This window comes from Trachemys scripta, chromosome 1, assembly GCF_013100865.1.
Source record: "Trachemys scripta elegans isolate TJP31775 chromosome 1, CAS_Tse_1.0, whole genome shotgun sequence".
NCBI classification, from domain to species: Eukaryota; Metazoa; Chordata; order Testudines; family Emydidae; genus Trachemys; species Trachemys scripta.
The window spans coordinates 183,190,649-183,211,313 of NC_048298.1; the positions used below are offsets into that span (position 1 = coordinate 183,190,649).

The following is a 20,665-nucleotide window of genomic DNA, read 5'->3' on the forward strand; positions in this document are numbered from 1 at the left end:
ACTTGCTTCAGCGATTCCCAAAATCAAAGCCACTTACCAGGGGCCTCCTCTCCTGTTTGCGCTTCGCCAAGATCCGACAGCTGTGACTGGCTACCCTCTTCTGGGGTAGAGAAGAGCTCCTGGCTGAATGCATCTCTGGCCTCCGAGTCATCCTCTGTCTCTGGGTCCCCCTGTCCCTCCACATCCTCATCCAAGATTTCCTTCTCCAGGCTCAGTTCACTCTCAACTGGCATATGAGCCACCAAAGTATCGACAGTCACCACCAATTATCACATCCAGCTCTTCGTAGAACCGGCAGCTCGTGGGTGCAGCATTGGATTGACAGTTTGCCTCCTGCACCTTGTGGTAGGCATTCCACAGCTCCTTCACTTTGACCCTGCACTGCTGTGTGTCCCGGTCATGGCCCCTTTCTATCATGCATCGTGAAATCTGTCCGTCGGTATCATAATTCCTACGGCTGGAGTGCAGCTGGGACTGGACAGCCTCCTTTCCCCAAATGCTGATGAGGTCCAGCAGCTCGGCATTGCTCCAAGTGGGGGATTGCCTGGTGCGTGGAGCAGGCATGGTCACCTGGAAAGATACGCTGAGACCACTGCATGGGTCACCAGCAAATAGGAAGGGGACTTTCAGAATTCCCAAGGAATTTAAGGGGTGGAGCTCACAATTGGTCGCCTGAGGGCAAGGCAGTAGTGTTCAAACTGATGACCAGAAAGGTGAGAACAGGCATTGTGGGATACTTCCTGGAGGCCAGTTGCAGCGCTGTAATCAACCAGGGTGTCTACACTGGCACTGTGGCGCTGTAGCCCAGGCACAGAAAGCTGTATGCTTCGTCAGGGTGTTTTACCGCGCTGCAACTGTGCAGTTTCTGCGCACTAGGTTGCTTGGCAGTGTGTACGCTTCGGGAGTTACACCACAGAAAGCTGCTTTACTGCACAGAAACTTGCCAGTGTAGACAAGGCCTTACTCTTTACTGAAGTCACGAGCTCATTGAAGGCATGGGTGTGTATGGCAGAAACCTGAATTATTTATACTGTAATTGGGAAGCAGGAGGTAGAAATTGTCTGGATGTATTGCTTGACTGATTGATTTACTGTGCTATAATACATTCTATAAGTGTAACTCTGTTTCAGAATTATTGTAACACAAAGTAAGGCTCCAATCCTGCAAAGACTTAACTTTACATCCCTAAGTAGTTCTACTGAGTTCAGTAGGACTACGCACATGTATGAAGTTAAGTATGTGTGTAAGTCTTTGCAGGATCAGGACAGAAGGGACAATATACATGCCATACTATGTCAATTGAGCATGTGAAATGCCTTTATAGTAAATGTTATCTTTCAAAATGTCTGTTTACATTTTAGATGATACTCCTCCTGAAAACACCTTTCCTTTGGCTTTTCCAGAACTAGAACAGCAACTTCAGGTAAACTTTGAATTTTATTTGTAACTGATTCTATACCATCTATATTAGATTAAAAAAAAAAAAAAAGCTTGAAACAATATATTTGTGCTGTTATAGTTAAGTTACTGTAAGTGTTTCAGTGGTGCACATCTGAGCTCTAAAAATTTATGGGACTGCACATTTGCATAGAGAGAGAAACTATATCAACAAGGTGATTGGTTTGAATTTTCAACCCAGTGCAGGGAAATTTGGCCATTGTGGCAGTTTCAGTTTTTTTTTTTATTTACAAATTATTTGTGTGCAAACCTTAGCAGGGCCCATCCTGCTGCCATTGGACTGAATAGGAGTTTCACTGCTGATTTCAATGGGAGAAGGATTGTGCCGATACTTTGTAAAATGGTTTAAAGCCCATATCCAGTCCAAGATAGGCTCCTGGCAAGATACTTCACTGAGGCTACAAAGCATTCAGTGAAGATGGGGCAAGAAAGGACTGGTATACAAAGGTTTTTCTTGCATTTCACTCCTAAACTTAATCTTAGGCCATCCTGGTACCAAGTCAGTCTCCAGCATAAATTAGAGCAGGGGTTCTCAACCTTTTTCTCTCTGTGGCCCCTCCCAACATGCTATTAAAAACTCCATGGCCCACAAGTGCCACAACAACTGTTTTTCTGCATATAAAAGTCAGGGCCGGCGTTAGGACGTAGCAAGCAAGGCAGTTGCCCAGGTCCCATGCTCCAGGGGGCCCCACAAAGCTAAGTTGCTCAGACTTAGGCTTCCGTACTGGGTGGCGGGGCTCTGGGCCTCAGCCTTCAGCCCCATTCAGTGGGGCTTCAGCGTTCTGCCCTGGGCCCCAGCAAGTCTAATGCTGGTCCTGCTTGGCAAACCCCCCTGAAATCTGCTTGCGGCCCCCTAGGGGGCCCTGGACTCCTGGTTGAGAACTGCTGAATTAGAGTATCCTGAAGGTTACCCTAATTTATGCTGTTTGGTCAACAGCCCCCACTACAACAGTCAGTGATCACAAGGATGTAAACACCTAGCCATGTTCCCTTTGCCTCAGCCACACTTTCGACATAGGAGCTGCTACAGTGATGGGGGAATCCTCCTGCCGCCTGCTAAGATGGCTTTAGGGCTGTAGTTTGTGATGCAAGGATAACACAAAGCAGGCCAACTCACCACAGAATTGGACCATTTCTTTGGGTCCATGGAAACTCAGAGGTTTAGGAGGCAAAGAGCTGGCTCCCTGTTCCTAGGGTCAGTGCCCCTCCATAGTAACAGCAGAATGACAACAGTTTCATTTTTGATGGCTGCTTCAGATCAGATCCTTCCCAGGAACACTCAGGCTCATGTAAATGACAGCAGGCATCCTCTGACATTTAAATGCAAAGGCAGGTGCTTTCCTTACATAAACTGGGAAATATTTTCAAAGGAGCTATGTGGTCCAATGATGTTTCCTTAGCTGTCTTTTGTCAACTAAGGAGATGATGCCAGGGAGCCACTGGTCTGGAGAAACCTAATTTTCTGTGCTTCCCACTATTCACCAAAAAGATGGCAGGGGAAGGGCTGGAGGATAACGGAGGCTGTCCTCACCCTCCCCATCAGAATACAGAGAACAGGGGTGGGCCTGTGGGATTTGTAGGGAAGGTAAGAGGAATGGGCCCAGAATACTGAATTCTGGTGTAAAGCTTGGTGAGGTGCATGATGGTATGTTAGCCTTTCTTCAGTCTGCTGATCTTCCTGCTGGCTCAGAAGGCTGTGGATATTTTCTGCAGCATATAGCCCTAATTTGATTGAGCCAGTAGTTTTTAATGGCTAGAGCACTGCATGGGAGTCAGGAAACCTGGGTGCTATTCCCAGCTCTGCAGTGACTTCCTGTGTGACCCTGGACAAGTCACTTCACCTCTCTGTGCATCTGTTTATCCTGTGTAAAATGGAAATAGTGATGTTTACTTTTCTATGTAAAACACACTGAGATCTCTGGATGAAGAGTGCTATGTATGACTATCTTTGCTGCTTGTGATATTTAAAAACAAAGTTACCCAGATAATCTGTTATTGCTACTTTACATCCAAAGTGTCTATTTTTTTAATTTTTAAATTTTTAAAAAATTGTTTGCGGTGTTGGTCCCAGGATGTTAGAGAGACAAGATGGGTGAGGTCATATTTTTTATTGGACCAAATTCTGCAGGTGAAAGAGAGAAAACGCATGGGTGAACACTTTTCACAAAACGATCTTATCTGACCTCTCAGTCCTCATCTACAAAGGAAACCTGCACAACACCTTCAAAAGATGAGCTTGGAAACTTAAATTCATAAAACTGTGGGCTGGTCCACACTGGGGCCGGGGATCGATCTAGGAAACACAACTTCAGCTACGAGAATAGCGTAGCTGAAGTCGACGTTTCCTAGATCGAACTAAGTTTACTTACTGCGGGTCCACGCGGTGCAGGCAAGCTCCCCCGTCGACAGCGCTTCCTCCTCTCAGCGAGCAGGAGTTCCGCAGTCAACGGTGGAGCGCTTCTGAGATCGATTTATCGCGTCCAGATGAGACGCAATAAATCGATCCCAGAAGATCGATCTCTACCCGCCGAATTGGGCGGGTAGTGTGGACCTACCCTGTGTCACCAGATCCCCTCACCACAGGTGGCACCTCCCCCTGGCCACTCTGGGAATTAGCTCTTTCCCAGTCCAAGGCCCACTTTGGCCACTCGCTCACGCTTTCTGCGACTCAAGGTGCTCCTTCTTCGTGACTTGGCCCTCCAGCCAGGTCCCTATGCATGTTTCCTCCTTCTGAGGTATCAAACTCAGTTCCTTACCTGCAGTCTTAGTCAGCCTTTTCATTCACTGCCCTGATGATGCTACTTTCACAGTGGCTGGTAGACCATCTGGGACCACCCTCTACTCCAGATTCCAGCTCAGGACCCTCTAGTCAGCAGCCAAGGTTTGCACCATCCTAAACCTTGCTTCCTTTTTGCCTGAGCCTTTCGTACTCCTTCTGGCTCTGATACCCACCACAGTCCCCCAGGTTTGCCAGCCCAATATTTCTCCTCTCAGGGAGTAACTGAAGGCTAATTTCTATAGCCCCAAACACACACTTCTCCCAGGGAGTGACTACAGACTACTTCCCTGCAGCCTCTCTCTGCTATCAGTTCTCTGGCTTTGTAGAACCCCATTCTCATTCCTACACAGATGATCTTCCCTTAATTAGGGCTTTCCTCTCAGCCTTAGTTCCCCCAGTTTGCAGCCTAATTAATTGGCCCCTCTGGTCTACATTAACCCCTTCAGGGCAAGTGTGAAGAACACACCCTATCACACTCTGCTAGACACTAAAAATCTCTCTGCACTAAAAACCTCTTGCAGCCTTGAAATGGATCATCCCACTGCCATTCATCACTATCCGGATACACCCACCCTTTGTGCACTTGCTTATGGGAGAACTCTGCAGAACTGATCTTGGTACTCCACAGAACGTGTGCACTTCCCATTGGGCTGTGGAGCTTTGTCAGTCCGCTATAAGCAGAGATTCTGCAGAGGTGAAGATCCAGATCCAGAATAAATATTTCTAGATGACTAATTGCAAATATTTAGTGCTTTATAGCCATTCTTAAAACAGAGCACTTTTGATAATTGAAAGTTAAATGCTTTTTCTGAAAAATGGAAATCTTCATTCCAGTATTCTGATCTACTTAGTGAAGTCACAGCAAGAACTTTGTTCTAAAAATACATTTCTGAAAGTTCCATTTTCCATTACTCTGCAATGGAAAAATTCCAAGGAGTATTACTTGCTTTGTATTAAACAAAACAAACTGCAGCACAGCTCTGATAGGCTGCATCAGGAAGACATTATAGGTGGGCCTCTAGGGCCCACTAGCCTCAGAAAGTTCAGTGTGTACTAACTACACAGCAGGCTAAACTATCTAAGTAGAAAAGTTGAATCATTCTGACATATTACAATTAATAAAATAAATAAATCCGTATGCAGAAATTACCAGGCTGCTCAACTAAAGCAGAGCTGATATAAATAAAGCTCCCCGTTCTTCCACTTTCTTCATCATGTTGTCCTTAGCCCCAGTTCAGCAAAACACTTAAACGTGTGCTAAGTACCACTGAAGTCAGATGCTTCCTGAATAAGGATGAACTTAAGTACATGCTTATGTGTTTTTCTGAATCGGAGTCTTGGGTCCAGTCCTGTTTCCCTCACATTGGACTCATGCAGTCTATGGGAGAGGGGACATGCTTTCTGCATTTGGGAGATTACTGTGAGGAAGTAAAAACCTCTATCCCTCCCCTGGTTCTTCTGAGGGGGCTTTCTTGATTAATAGTGCTATGAGAGGTGACTGCACTGCCTGAAATCACATTTTTTTAACTAAAAGATATGCACCATATTTAGACATCTACTCAACACCTAATGCCTGAAATGGATATTTAGATTGCTGACTATAGATGAACGTGTCCAACTTTAGACACCCAAGTTATTGGGCCCTGTCTCTCCAGTCTCTGCTCCCGATATGTTTTGCTCCATCTGTCTCCTCCTCTCTCAGTTATGCTTTCCACTCTCTTTGGGTGTTCCTGTTTTCCCCTGAATAAGGAAGAATGTAGTCATGAAAAATTGTTCTTATAAAAATAATGAAACTCCCTTCCATGGCCTTACATGAAATCATGAACTTGATTCTCAGCAGCACTGGTTTCATGCAGTATAATACTGTTGAAATCAATAGAGTTAGATTAGCATAAAATTGATGTAACTGAAAGACTTGCCTCATTTATGCAGTCACAGGTAAATTTAAGTCAGATTTTATTGGGAAAGTAATGAGAATGTTCAGTGCTATAAAAAAGAGAAGTTTGTTATGTGAGAACAGAAGAATGGCCATACTGGGTCCATAACGGTCCATTTAGCCCAGTGTACTGTCTTCTGACAGTGGCCAGTGCCAGAGGCATCAGAGGGAACAAACAGAACAGCACAATTATCAAATGATCCATCCCCTGTTGTCCAGTCCCAGCTTCTGGCACTTAGATGTATAGGGATACCCAGAGCATGGGGTTGCATCTTGACCATCTTGGCTAATAGCCATTGATGGACCTATCCTCTGGGAACTTATCTAATTCTTTTTTTAACTCAGTTATTCTGTTGGCCTTCACAACATCCGCTGGCAACAAGTTCCACAGGTTGACTGTGTGTTGTGTGAAGAAATCCTTCCTTCTGTTTGTTTTAAACCTGCTGCCTATTAATATCATATGTTATGTGGAGAGGTAAATAACAGTTCCCTATTCACTTTCTCCACACCATTCATGATTTATAGACCTGTATCATATCCCCCCTTAGTTGTCTCTTTTCTAAGATGAACAGTCCCAGTCTTTTTAAACTCTCCTCATATGGAAGCTGTTCCATACCCCTAATCACTTTTGTTGCCCTTCTCTGTACCTTTTTCAATTTCTAATATATATTTTTGAGATAGAGTAACCAGAAATGCATGCAGTATTTGAGGTGGGGATGTACCACGGATTTATGTAGTGGCATTATGATATTTTCTGTCTTGTTATCCATCCCTTTCCTAATGGTTCCTAACATTGTTAGCTTTTTTGACAGCTGCTGCACATTAAGCAGATGCTTTCAGAGAATTGTCCACAATTACTCCAATATCTCTTTTTTGAGTGGTAACAACTAATTTAGAACCCATCATTTTGTATATTGTCTGTTACCAGCTGTCCCCCTGCTGCATTCCTTTTTTCCCCTCTCCTTTCTGTTTGCCCTGTGTGGCTGCCCCTCCCGGCCATTGTGCTAACTAAAGTCACAGCCCTATTCATAGGAATGGCTTGTACAGACTAACTGGAGCCATTGCTCTGCCTAGGGAGGGGGCTTCTTGCTTCTTTGTTTGGTTCCTTTGTTCAGACCTGGGCTCAGTGCGGGGGGGGGGGGGCACTGCCCAGAAATGCAAGACCTGAAGTGGCTAACTAATTAAGCATATGAGTCATACCTGTGGCTCAGAACATGCCTATGCTTACCTGCAGCCTTTCCCTGCCTTCTCTCCTCCCCTGTATCAAGAGGAGCCCAATCAAAAGTACTGGTGGGAAACTGCCTGAGTTTGCCTTTAAAGCCAGACATTTTCTGATCAGACCTCGGAGAAGGTCCTTGCTTTGCCACCTGGTCTGATCAGCTAGGGGTCTTTGGGGGGGGCCCTCTCCCCGCTCTCGTTTGTTTTTGAGCGTACCCCCGTTTTTTAAATTCCCCTCCCACGAACAATGAATTTGTGCCTGGAGATCTCCTGATTATTATAAACGAATCGAGTCCTCTCTCCATCCTTCGATGCTACTGCCGTTCCTGTCTCTGTGCTTGCTGCTGTCCTGGGGATTGGTAAGAACTCCCTCTTGCAAACTTCCCCTGTCCTAGCTGCTGGCCTTGTTTCCCCAGCAGACAGACCCAAGCTAACTCCTTGGTCTGTATCTGTAATCTGTTTCTTGCTTCACAGCGCCTTTGCTGCTGGAAATAAGCCTGTGCCACTGCTAGGCTGTGCCTTCCTGGACTGTATCCTGGGCTGCCGGCTTGCAGCCACCCCACTGCTGCAGCCACCACTAGTTAACCCCCCCTGCCCTCCCGGGGGTGTACCGGGGCACACGCCACTCTGCCCTCCGGAACTGCTCCCCCTCCCGATCAAAGAAGCGGCATAGTGTAAGGTGCACCTATTAGAATCAGGTTCTTAGTCTAGATAAGTTGTAATTTCATTTTGCATAGCTGTGGTTAAGTTAGGTTTAAAGAATTGTTTGTATTGTGTTCTGTTACTTGCTAATTTGTGTATTCTTGGTTAAGTTAGATCATAGATAAGATTTTGCTGTGTTCTGTATAATTGTGGTTAAGTCTGTCTTCCTGCTGCCCTAACCCCCCCCCCCCCGAGCTTGCCCGTGTCTCCCCCCAAGCTCCCCAGTCACTCGTTGCAGTCTCTCTACTGTTTAAACTTGCAGCCTGTCTGCTGTGTGTGTGTGTGTGTGTGTGTGTCTCTCTCTCTTAATCCCTTCCCCCACATGCTCACCCCGCTCCTTCGGCTGCCAAACCTCAAGTGTATTACTGAAGTCTAGCATAAAACCCCATTGGTTACCCTTTTTCTCTCTAACACCCCTCACATTTTACATTTATACCACTGTGACACATTTTTACCTAGAGTTGTTGGTTATTTAACACATTTTACCCATAACTGTTAGTTGGTAATATGCTGCTGTGACACACCCTTTACATAGAAATTGTTAGCTACCTGTTACATTTATACTTCAGTGTTAATTGGTTACCACTGTATTGTACCCCACTATTGAAACCCCCTATCCTATTTACTAAAAGAAACCCCTCCCCAATTGTCTACCTTAACAAACCCCATACCCCTCACTATTGAATTTTCCCTGTTTTTGCATTTTCTTAATAAAGTTTATTTTGCACCCCACCAGTGCAGTAGTTGTCCCCCAAGATCCCCTACCTGATGGCAGGGTCATATATATATATTTAGGATTATGTTTTCCAATGTGCATTACTTTGCACTTATCAGCATTGAATTTCATGTGTCATTTTGTTGCCCAGTCATCCAGGTTTTGTGAGATTCCTTGGTATGTAACAGATAAAATTAGTAGCCAGTCCTGTCTGCTCTCAGCCTTTATAATGACACTTAAAATTGTAGTGACCATAAATAAAGATGTACAAATTATTTTGCAAAGGTGTAAAAAGTACATTATAATTTTAAATATTCACTTAATTCTAAAAGTGCCTTAACATCCTATATTTGCACTTAATAGTCCATGAACTTATCCATTTGTTCTGTAGTAATAACATTATAATGTTAGCATTTATAAGACATCCATACCAAGATTATTGGGACACCGTACTAGGACTAGAAAATAACCAACTCTCTCCAGAGTAGATCCAAAGTCTGTCCACTTCCTCCTGAGTGTGGTAGTACAGTTTCTAGACCAATCATCAGACCCATCCTATTACTTTAGAGGAAAATTAATTGATGGATTATGGTTGCATAGTGGAAGCTAGTTACCGCTTACCTGGTCATCAGTTTGGTACACAGTGGTTGCTATTGTTATGGAGGTATGTTGCAGGGCATTGTGATCAACATGGCAAATGCACAAGAGGTCATTACTGGGCTTCCCAAACTATGCAGGATGTGTAGAGGGAACCCAAATATCCATTCTGTCCCTCCACATCAAGCCCAGAGGTACATCTGACAAAAAGGGCTATCATGGTGATGCCAGCTTAATGGACCATAGAGTATGTCTATACTGGAGCTGGTAGTCTAATGTCCAGCTGAGGTAGACATACTTGCACTAGCTGTGATTGAGCTAGTGCACTAAAAATAGTAGACGCTACAGTGGTGAAGGCGGCAGGACAGCTAGCCACCGCAAGTGTGATCCCATTCAACACCCTATGCATTTAGCCCATCCCTCTGCAGCTACACTTCTGTTTTTAGCATACTAGCTTGAACAGAGGTATATCTAGCCAAGCTGGAACTACCCCTCCAGCTCCAGTGTAGTCATATCCAGGTTAGCTGATCTCTATATGTGTACACAGGCAGGCCAGACACAGTGTATGATGCAAACATTTTTATAAACTCCAGACTTTTCGGGAGCGGACACGTCTGTGTTGCTGCTATCCAACAAAATTTATATTAATGGAATCTTCATCCCCACATTATTCTCAGTGAGCCTGTGTATCCACTGCTTCCCTGAATTAAGAAGCTATATCCCAACTCACTGTTGTCAACTCTCGTGATTTTATCATGAGTCTCACAATATTTGGTGTTTTTCTTTAAGACCCGGCTCCTGGAGTTATGAGAAGCTCAGCATTTTTTTTTAATGAAAGTTTCTAGCCCTCATGGTTGCAGAGAAAAGCTTGAAAACATGACCTGAGTGCACCCTAAAGGCCCTCAAACAGAAGGTAAATAAAAAGAATCCAAAATGTTTTGCTTTATTATTATTATTATTATTAATCTCATGTTTTAAAGCCAATCTCACGATTTTTGAACACTTGGGTTTGGCAGTGCGACCAGCTACCCAAACTAGGACAATTCAACTACAAACTTGGTGGGTGTAGGATGGTGATGTATTATGGATTTGAAAGGTTAAGTGCAAAGGGGCAGGTGACAATGGCAAAGAATCACGGAAAGTTGCTTTCTTCAAACAATGAACATCTTCATTAGAATAAGAAAAACAGCATAATCCCAAAAGATTATCTCTTCTTTGCTGTGGAGCTTCTTCCTAGACTCTTCCTCCAAGCCGTCCTGCCTGGCTTCCTGCTACACTGAAAGAAACAGTGCACATATCCTCACACAGAAGGACTGATGACATGCAGTTACAGTACAGGATCTCCGAATGTCTGCCTGTTGCATTCTGTACAAAGTTTGTGCAAGCCTGACCGAGTGTTCAATAAACTATGGAGGCTTTAGGCCTTGCTGCAAATTAAGCACAGCTGGACAGACAACATCCTCACCTGAACCTGTGACTTTAGTCAATGCTGCTTGTATTAGCTCGGTGAACCAAATGAGAGTTGCTGTGGGCACATATTTTGCCAGTGCAAGGGAATGAGGTTGGATGATGCTAAAATAAGAAGGATTAAATGTTGGCAACTGCTGCTATTAAATATAACAATGTTTCCTTTGTGGCGGCGTGTGTTTTTTTTTTAAATCTTTTGTTGCAGATATGCTTTTATATATTAACTGTATGGCATAGTGAAATGATACTATATTGAGAATAAACTAAAGTATTCCTGTTGGACTCAACATAAATCCTGTAAATCAAATCGATTAAGTATTCTAATATGCAGGCCAGACACAACCAGTGGCCAGTGCAACCTAACAAAACATTACGAAAAAAAATGCACAGACTTTAAGGACAAGAAATGCATGTTCTGGGAATTCCCATTCTCTTTTTCCCTGCTCTTTAGTAGTTGGATTGCTGTGAAAATGCATTGTTGGGAGCCAACAGGACACTAATAATTACGTGTCATTGTTCTGTGAAGGTGAGATAACGATATATGCTGAACCACTACAATAGCTTCTTTGAGATAATGGTGCTTGAGGCCTTTGCCCTTGCATTTGTTCTTTCAGGACTTGCCTCTGCAGACTCATTTCTTGGTGGTAACAGATTTATTCCCTCATTAATTCTCTGTCCTCTTGCCTAAATCAAAAATACTTTCTCCTTTCTGCAAGTAAACATTTTAGCAGAATCTCCTTGCCATGCTCCTCTGCACGTCAAAAAAGAGAACTTTTCTTGTTTTCCCATTTCCTTCCCCAGAGATGGCACTTGTGATGCCAGATGCCCAGCACCTCTCCTGCCCTGTGATGGATTTGGTGCAGTAGTGGCCGGTAAGCCAGTGGGCTAACTAATCAGCCTGTGCACTAAAGTACACTCTCCAGCTACAGGATTCCAGTCCTCCTTTCTTCAGAGGTTCTCTTTTATTTCTTCAAAATAACACAAGTTCTGTATACCAAACTATCCTTTCCTCCCCTTGGCTCAGGTTCCTCCAGAAGATTTTATTTACTCCACCTGCAGGATCACACTCCACAGGCCCTCTGTCTGGGAGTTAAGGCGAGTCTCCCTGCTTCTGCAGGCTATCTGCCTGAGAGTCATACATAAACCTGTTTCTTTCCCCTGACCTAGGGACTCCTGCAAGAGCCTACCCACTCTGTGTAGCTTTCTGGTTCAACTCAGCTACTTGTAGTTTTTTTGTGAGCATCAAGTGATCAAGTTTTCACCTCATCTGTAGCCTCACAGCATCAGCTGTGAGGCAGCTGATTTATCACAGGGGGGCTGGATCTAACTCTTTTTAAGTAGCCAGCCAGCCTACGACATGATCATTGAAATGAGAAAGTTAGCACATTAAGTAGTGGCACATCCAATCCTCAAAATAGCAAGAAATATGATAGCGTTGGTTTCAAATTCCAATTTCTTCTTACAAAGCACTTTGTTTTGGTGATTCTCCCGAAAAGAAAGTAGGAAACAAAGTTTGGGCTGGGGGACAAATGGTGGAGTGTCGTTCAAGAAGACTAACAAAGATTACTTATTGCAGACAAACAGGAGCCTTGACAGATCCTGAGGGCCCACTAAGGGAAAGGAAGGCCCTGTTCAAGAAAGTTTTAGGCAAGAGTGATAAGTTTGCTTTTTCTCAGTCATGGATGATAGCTGAGAACACACTGTGACGCTAGAGAGGCATAGTGAACATCTATGGGAATACCTGGAAATTAACATTTTCACCAAATTTGATTGCCAAGATAGAGCACTTAGAGATTATTCCAGAGCAAATTATGACTCATATAAACTCTCTCTGCTAAATTGAACATTCTGGTTGGCAGCCAGGGAGTTGGGCAAAGCATTATACCTCCCATTTTACCTGTGGTTGATAGAGAGCAGTTTGCTATCAAATAATAAGTCTGCCTGTATTTCATATAGAGCTGGTAGAATTATTTTTCATGAACAATGTAGAAACTTTTTGCAAATACCTTTCCCTGAAATTTCAAGTTCTCAAAAAATTTCAGTTACTCAGTAAGCTTGTCAAAAATAGAAAAAATAAAATAAAAAGGTTTTGATGGAATTTCAAAAATTCTCAACCAGCTTTAGTTGCATGCCAGTTTAGTTTCATTAAATAAAAAAGGCAGAAAGAAATGTGACTGCCCCTGGATAATAGAAGATTGCTAAATAGGTCCCCTAGCCCAGCACGTGTATGAGCAGATATGATGTAATGTACATGCTGTCCAACATGCAGCTTATTGCAATAAAATTCTCTTGGTTTGACATTGTCCATATTTCAGTGCACAGTGCCTCGATGCAAAGTATGGAAAACAAAATAAAAAGTCAAGCAGAAAAGGTAACATTATTCCCAACAAATGTTGTGTTGGGAGGGAGATGGAGGTGATAACAAGCCTTCTCTATCTTCTGTGGAACCTCAGATTAAAAAATTTAATATTCTCTCTCAAATGCAGCTTTAAAAATAAATCAAGCATTATTAGTAACAGCTTTTCTTAAGTCCTCAGATGGTCACAAAACGAGAACAAACTAGCTAGAGAGATAAAGGGTAGCAAGAAAACATTCTACAAATACATTAGAAGCAAAAGGAAGACCATGGACAGGGTAGGCCCATTACTCAATGAGGTGGGGAAAATAACAGAAAATGTGGAAATGGCAGAGTTGCTTAATGACTTCTGTATAAGATGTAGGAATTTAATGTGAGGAATTCTAAGAGTGTTAGTTCATCCCAATTTGCAGCAGTTGTGTCAGATAAGAGATATGGGATTTCACTGGTGGAACCCAGGTCTATGGAATAAGGAATACCCGAAGTCATTGCAGACCGGGGTACCTCTTTGGTACCTTCTGTCCCCTTCATACTGTGGAAGTGTAGGGGATTCAGCAGAGCAAGGTGAATCCTTGGGGTAGGCAGTGGAGAGTCTACCCTGAGTTATGAGCTCTATGATAGATGCCCTGTAAACACCGCGATGGACCCTCCTGAAATGCCTTGTATGAGATAGGGCAGATAGTGCCTCTCTCCAGTGTTAAATTTTCATATAAGTTGTGGCCTGCCATTTAAAATCCATCCCTGTGTCTGTCCTCATTCCCTTGGATGTCCTGAGGAATGAGGAACTCTCTCTCTGGGGCTCTGACCTCACCTGAACTCAAAGCTGTTTCTTAAAAACAACTTGTTCACAGCAGTATTGTTATAAATGTCTTAATTTAAACTGTCAGAACTCATGTTGTATTGAAAATGAATGTTTGTACATCCAAATTTCTTAAAAACTACATACCACTTACAATTAATTCAAATGGCCTGCATCACATCAACCATTTTTCTTCATTAAGGCACATCTGAAAGAGACTCATTATTAAGTAAAAACCCTTTTGTTCTTTCTCTGTAAGTAGATTTAATCAAAACTATGCTTTGTAACTTCAGCCACAGCAAAAGATTTCAGACTCAGGAATAGGAATAACCAAAGTACCAGTGCGCTGCCATTCCTGCCATAGTCACTGAAAGCATATTCCTCCCTAAATAGAAGAGTCCAAATAGAGCTATGAGGGGTAGAAATAGATTCACTTTTATTCCAGAGGGTAATTGGATGCTCCTTAGCAGGACAGTAGAAGAATTATTTTTAAGTGTTTCCTTTTGATTTAAACAGGTGGCATGATCATGTTATGTGGCATTCATGTGCAGTTGATTAATTCATGGCTACCAATTTAAAAATATTAAATTTCCTACAAGTATTATGGACAAAGTGTGAAGCTCATCTCTGATGTCTGAATTAAGTGCATTTTTTTTAGAAGGAGCAATACCCATCAACCTCCACTTCCCCAAATTGTACTTTCAACACATTAGTTTAATTCTTGAGAGGAGTCCCAGGGTGGGATATTTTTATTTGCTGTATTTACAATAGTGGATTTCCAAAGTTTGCATTCTTCTTTTAAAAACAACTTGCTGTACTAATATAGGGACTGCATAGAGTGAAGTTAGTGGCAAAACTCCCATTACTTTCAATGGTGGACAATTGAGTCCCTATTATCTGAATACTCTTAAAGAAGTATTTTCAGTGTCCTCATAGTTTTGCACTTCTACAGCACCTTCCATCACTGGAACTCAAAACACTTCACAAATATTAGTGAATTAAGCCTCACCTCAGCCCTTAGGTAAGTACCGTCTGTTTCCTTTTGCAGTTGTGAAAACTGAGACACAGAGAGAGAAACTTGCCCAAGGTCACATCAAAGGCTGTGGCAGAGAGGGGATAGAGGCTAGGGTTGAAATTCTGGCTCCCTGGAAGTAAATTGCAAAATTCGGTCCCAGATCTTCTGGCTGACAGTGGTATTCTTTAACTATAAGACCATGTTCCATAAAGTGGGGGAGGAGGGAGGGAAGCATGTATATGAAAACAAAACTAGTTAGCCAGTGGTTCCTCGGTGTACCCTTTTCTAATCTTATAGATGTTTATGTTTGAATTAGAGCTCTTCTCACCCTCAACTCAAATTAATTTTCTGCTTGATTCTGCAGTGAAATTATAAGTACCATGTTTTATATTGTGGTGTGGATATAACTGGTGCCCCAGATTTAGCATTATTACTTCACTGTATCTGACGAAGATGTTGTATAGGGAGAATATCCTTCTTCAGATTTCACTGATGGCTTGCAAAGGTGGCAAGGAAAATTATGAAAATACTTAAAAGGTTAAAAGGTTTATGTTTACATGTGACAGATGGGAAATAACAGTAATAACATTTGGTCTGGTCCTGCAGTCCTTGTAGTAAATAGATGTTTTCCCTAAATAAGAACTACAGGATTGGACCCACATCATACCTTGGTTTTTAAATAGGCAAGATTTCATTTCTGATGTTTGTCACATGCAGAAGCATTAGATTATTTTTTTCCTTCTGTTTATGAAGCCTCTGCCTCCTTGCCATGACTCTACGGAATCTATGGAGGTGTTCAAACAGCACTGCCAAATAGCAGAAGAATATCATGAGGTCAAAAAGGAAATTGCACTACTGGAAGAAAGAAAGTAAGTAACTTTTCTCCAAAGAAACCCCAGTATTTACTTATACGTACAAAGGAAAAGAAGTGTAATTTGCATGAAGAAAAACTTTCATAATTATTTTAAAATTACTACAGAACCATTCACATGGAATATGATTTCTAGGCTAGCGAAGGAAAAGTGGAAAATGCTGCCAGAAGTAGGTATTAAAGAAAAATGGTATTTTTGTTTGAGTAAAGAGACTAAAAGAGTAAAAGTTTGAGTAAGGAAGCTAACATTCAAGATCTTGATCTATAGAAATCCTACAGGTTTCAGAGTAGCAGCCGTGTTAGTCTGTATCCGCAAAAAGAAGTCTCTTAGTCTCTAAGGTGCCACAAGTACTCCTGTTCTTCTTTTTGAGAAATCCTTCATAATCTAAGCCAGAAGATCTTTGTGACCCTATTCCTCTGCCTGGGACAACTGCAATTGGACAGAGCAGGCCGTCTCTCTGTCCTAAGGTTCGGCCATGACCAGGAAGAGAGCAGAACTTTAACTGTTCAGGGCTCTCAATTATGCAACTGTCCACTGAAGGACATCCACCAGAATCCCTTTATTGGCTGCTTTTAGGACACTGTATGGCCTTATTCACACATACTTGCACCAGTCTAAACTAGTGCAATCCCCTGCGTAGACACCCTTATTGCAGTTTTAAGAATGATTTAGTTCTGTATAGCTTAAATTTGTTTTTAATTAACTTTAGTTAAACCTGTGCAGTGTGGACCATCTGATTTGTAGTTTAATTTAAGGTGTGATTTTAAACTATTGCAACCTTGCATGTAGACAAGCCTTCTGGAAGACCCATTTATTATGGCATATCTACCTTTGCCCATTTTTTCGGTCCCTCTCTGTCCAGTTGTTTTGTGTTTCATTTCCTGACTACTCCTTTTCTTTTTCTGTTTTCCTTTTGCCTGGCAGGGTGGTTTGCCTGAGTTACATTAAGTTTATTCTCTTGCCTGACCTTTCTGATCCATTTGATGGTTTATTCTCACTGGCTTCATCCTTTTTATAGTAATGGTTTGCATTGCCTTTATGGCATGGTGCTCAGTTGTTGATCACCACAATTATATAAACAGATTAAACAAAAATTTTTGATGCTAATTGGATTCTTCCAAGGTGTAGTTAATGTTAAATCAAATGCCAGACATTGACAACCAGAATGATTTGGCATTTTCAGTGAAGAGCAAAAGAGTGAGAATAATTCAGTTGAAAATAATACTCTAAGTAGATCCTTAATCTACTGTACTTTCCATTGCTGTTGTATGGTATTTGGATTTTATTTTAACAAAAAGCCAGCCATGTCACAGAAAAAGCCCTTTTTGTTTGTAGCTGTGTTTCACCAAGCCTTGGATTGGGGTGGAGTCAGAGGTAAAAAGCTAATTCAAGAGATACAGCCTTCTTTAACAAACCATTAATTCTGATGCTATGGGACTTTGGATTTTCCTCAGAGCAACAAAAGCATAATGTTCTGCTTCAGTTACCCCAACTTTGGAGACTCCTTTTGAAGTCATGTAAGAAGGTGAGGTATGATCAGAGACCCAACTGTAAAAAATGTTAAGATTTTAAGCCCCAGACCTGCAAGTGGGTCCAGATGAGTGAACACCTGCCCTTCTTGCAGAATCCCACTGAAGTCAATAAGAGCCCGTAAGGATGCAGGTATCTGCCATCAAAGGGGCAATCATAGGACTGGGGTCTCAGTTATTACCTGAACAAACTTCCTACTAGCAGGGATTTTTCTACTAATTCCAATGATTTTTGCAGCAATTTCTTATTTTTTTCCTCCTGCATTAAGCCATACAGGTATTTTATTGTCTGACAGATATGATTGCTAGCTGAGGCCAACTCAGAGAGCTATGATATTAAGGATACATTCTAGAATGTGGTCCTTTATGCACTGTTAAAGCCCATAGTTTGATCTTTAAGAATTGTTTTCAGAACAAATTATAATCTCTGTTTTAAGACAAATTGGTTTTTGTGCATAGGTGAGGTAGGGACTGTTTGGCATTAGTAGTTGGTCAGGATGTACCACCAATGTCAGTATATTGAAAGTATATGTAGGGTAGGAAAAGCCATATTCTTTGTACTAAAGGTGGAGGATAGACCAAATGGCATGAAAAATCCAACAAAACTTGCCATGATTTAAAAGATTATTGAATTTGGGATCCTAAAACTGACAGATTTTCAAAACTGTCCACCTAAGTTGCACAAGCATAACCTGCCTCTGGATGAGCAAATACAAATATGCACATGTAAAATAAATGTCTGCATGTCCAAGTGTATGGTTGTATGTGCAAATTTGGATATATGCATTTATTGGGATTTGGGCCACAAGTTGTGAAGGTTTGGTCCAGAAGTTGAATGGAACCGATTTATTGTGAGTAGAGCTAAAACAAGGAAAAGAATTCAAAATTAAAATGAATAACATAATATGTAAGTGCTAACAATGTATTTTTGTAACTTTAGATGGGAAGAAATTGAGACTATTTATCTGTTCCTCCGCAGATATTAGTCCAAAATTTTCAAACTTGTCTAAACTTGATTGTCTAAAGTCAGTTACATATTTATAATCCATATTTAGCACCCAAATTATTTCAGTGGAAGCCATTGATGCTTGGCACCTCTGAAAATCCAAGTCTGATACTTATATATCAAATTATGGATTTAAGTACCTTTAGGTACCCAGGCTTAAAAAGGCGGTCTTATTTACTTATTTATTTATTTATTTTTCAGAAAGCTGATATAAATGTTTTACTACAAGTGATACATACCTGAATGAACTACACACATTTTCAAGCAAAACACACTTGAGACTTTGAGGTTTTTCTTTAATAAAAATCTTTTAAAAATAGTTTATTGCATATGATAGAATGAAATTTGTCTTTTGGGAACAGAGTTATGTATATACAGATACTATGACAATAGGCACATAAGAAATGTTTAATGCTGGAGATTTCCAAATACATATACAAAAATATATCCAAGCAAGAGTGGCTATGTAATTTATTTCTGGGCTATTGTTATATGCCTCCTAATAATATACATGATACCTAGATACCATGGTGGTGGGTGGATTAGAAATGCCTAGACAGATAAGGATGTCAGTCCAGCACCTTTTACTAGCTCTCAATTCATTTAATCTAAAAAAGAAGGAGGAGAAAAAGATTTTTGGCCTGTTGACTAATTTTTTGGATAGTACAATACTGTTCTAGACAGAAACAGTTTGAAAGTTACAGGGAACAAGATATAAGTGGGGGTATTTGCTGAAATTTAATAGACTAGAGTGGATCACACTGGCTGGGATGAAATGGGATATTAAATATTCCATAAATTAGAAGAAAGGGATGTTTTGTCTTTTCTAAAAAGAAATGGGCCAGAGTGAAAAGTCTATCTGAATGACAGAAGTTCAGAAATGGAGTCTTTTCTGAGCTTTCTGAAACTTCACCAGTTTAGGGACTACTGCAGATGTCCCAACTTTACTACAAAATATTATCAAATTTTAACCTTCCTTTTGTGGAAATGTGGATTCATAATAGTGTAATATGCCAGGTAAATATAATCCTTGCTTGTAAATATTGAATACAATAAACTGATAAATACACACATGATTTCTCCCTTTTATTTTGAACATATAGTAACTTGTGCAATATTCTTCTTCCACTCAGTTCACATTTTTACTGAGGCCAAGAGATCTTATGTTAGATGGCTACCCTGCCAGCATTCTTAACTTCCTCTCCACAGATTAGTTTATCTGTGGAATGCAAAGGTAAAACATTACCTGGCAACACATACTGCCAGGAAGCCTGATGATACAAAACTCTGTGTTCAAAATATTGAACAAGATGATAGTCTGCTCTAAACAGAATACTCCACATTGTTACTTCTAAAAAAATATTCGCAGACCAGTAAAGATCATATGGTAAATTAGCGCTATTGCACAGATCAGAATTTATCAAGGAGGGAACTTAATCATATCATAATGATATCAAAACAATCATAAGCATAAATAGATATCAGTGCCACAAGCACATTTGAATAACTACAGCTGACAAGGGTTATTTTATAAAATGCTTTCTTTATAACTTTGTTTACATACCAAAGTGACAGATGCCTTAGAAATATGGTAGATAAATAATGTGTAATTTGTCTCTCTTCTCTTCTTTCCAAGGACCTAGAGCAAATGCAGGGCAGTTAATTAACAATCTTGGTTTGCATTTTTGTCCTGCATGCTAGCCCACCAGCCAGTGCTAAGAAGTTAGCATCAGCTGGCGTGTCCCTTTTGGCCTCCTGTTGCTTAGGGGCCCTCTCCTGGCTGCCTTCTCTCCCTGCCCTCAGACCCTCTTCCTTTGCAATGTGCTTTTCACTACAGAATGCAGGGGGAGGCAGGAGCACAAAGCTATAAAGGGAGGTGGTGAATTGGACTAACACTGACTGCTGCACTCCACAGCAGGAGTCTTTTTGCCCCATTTTCTTTGTGGGAGAGGCAGATAGTAAGAGCACAATCCATGGTAGGTGTGGAAGCAATAAACGCAGTTACCTCATGAGAAAGAGGGAGTGAGAGAGAGGGATAGGATGAGGGGATCAAAAAACGAGAATTATAGGGTTGAACAAAGGGCAAGACTGGTGGGAGAACATGCTGTAAATGGGCACAGCTCTGACTTCATTTGAATTCTTTCCATTTACACCAGCAGAGAATTTGTTCTGATATGTAGGGCAAGGGACAAACTCAACCTGAAATGGAAGAAGAG

The 20,665-nt window shown here is 41.5% G+C and overlaps 1 protein-coding gene across 7 annotated transcripts in view; it reads left to right on the forward strand.

Annotated features, from left to right (window-relative positions):
• MAP3K7CL (MAP3K7 C-terminal like) overlaps positions 1 to 20,665 on the forward strand; it is a 77,193-nt gene that overhangs the window by 45,485 nt on the left and 11,043 nt on the right. For 6 of the 7 annotated variants that reach the window (XM_034793414.1, XM_034793405.1, XM_034793423.1 and 3 more), the window contains 2 exons: positions 1,362 to 1,423; positions 15,796 to 15,911. In XM_034793414.1, coding sequence (XP_034649305.1) covers positions 1,362 to 1,423; positions 15,796 to 15,911 — 178 coding nt within the window. Of the gene's footprint in view, positions 1 to 1,361; positions 1,424 to 10,194; positions 10,319 to 15,795; positions 15,912 to 20,665 lie in introns of all 7 variants that reach the window. The other variant, XM_034793450.1, reaches the window with a different exon arrangement.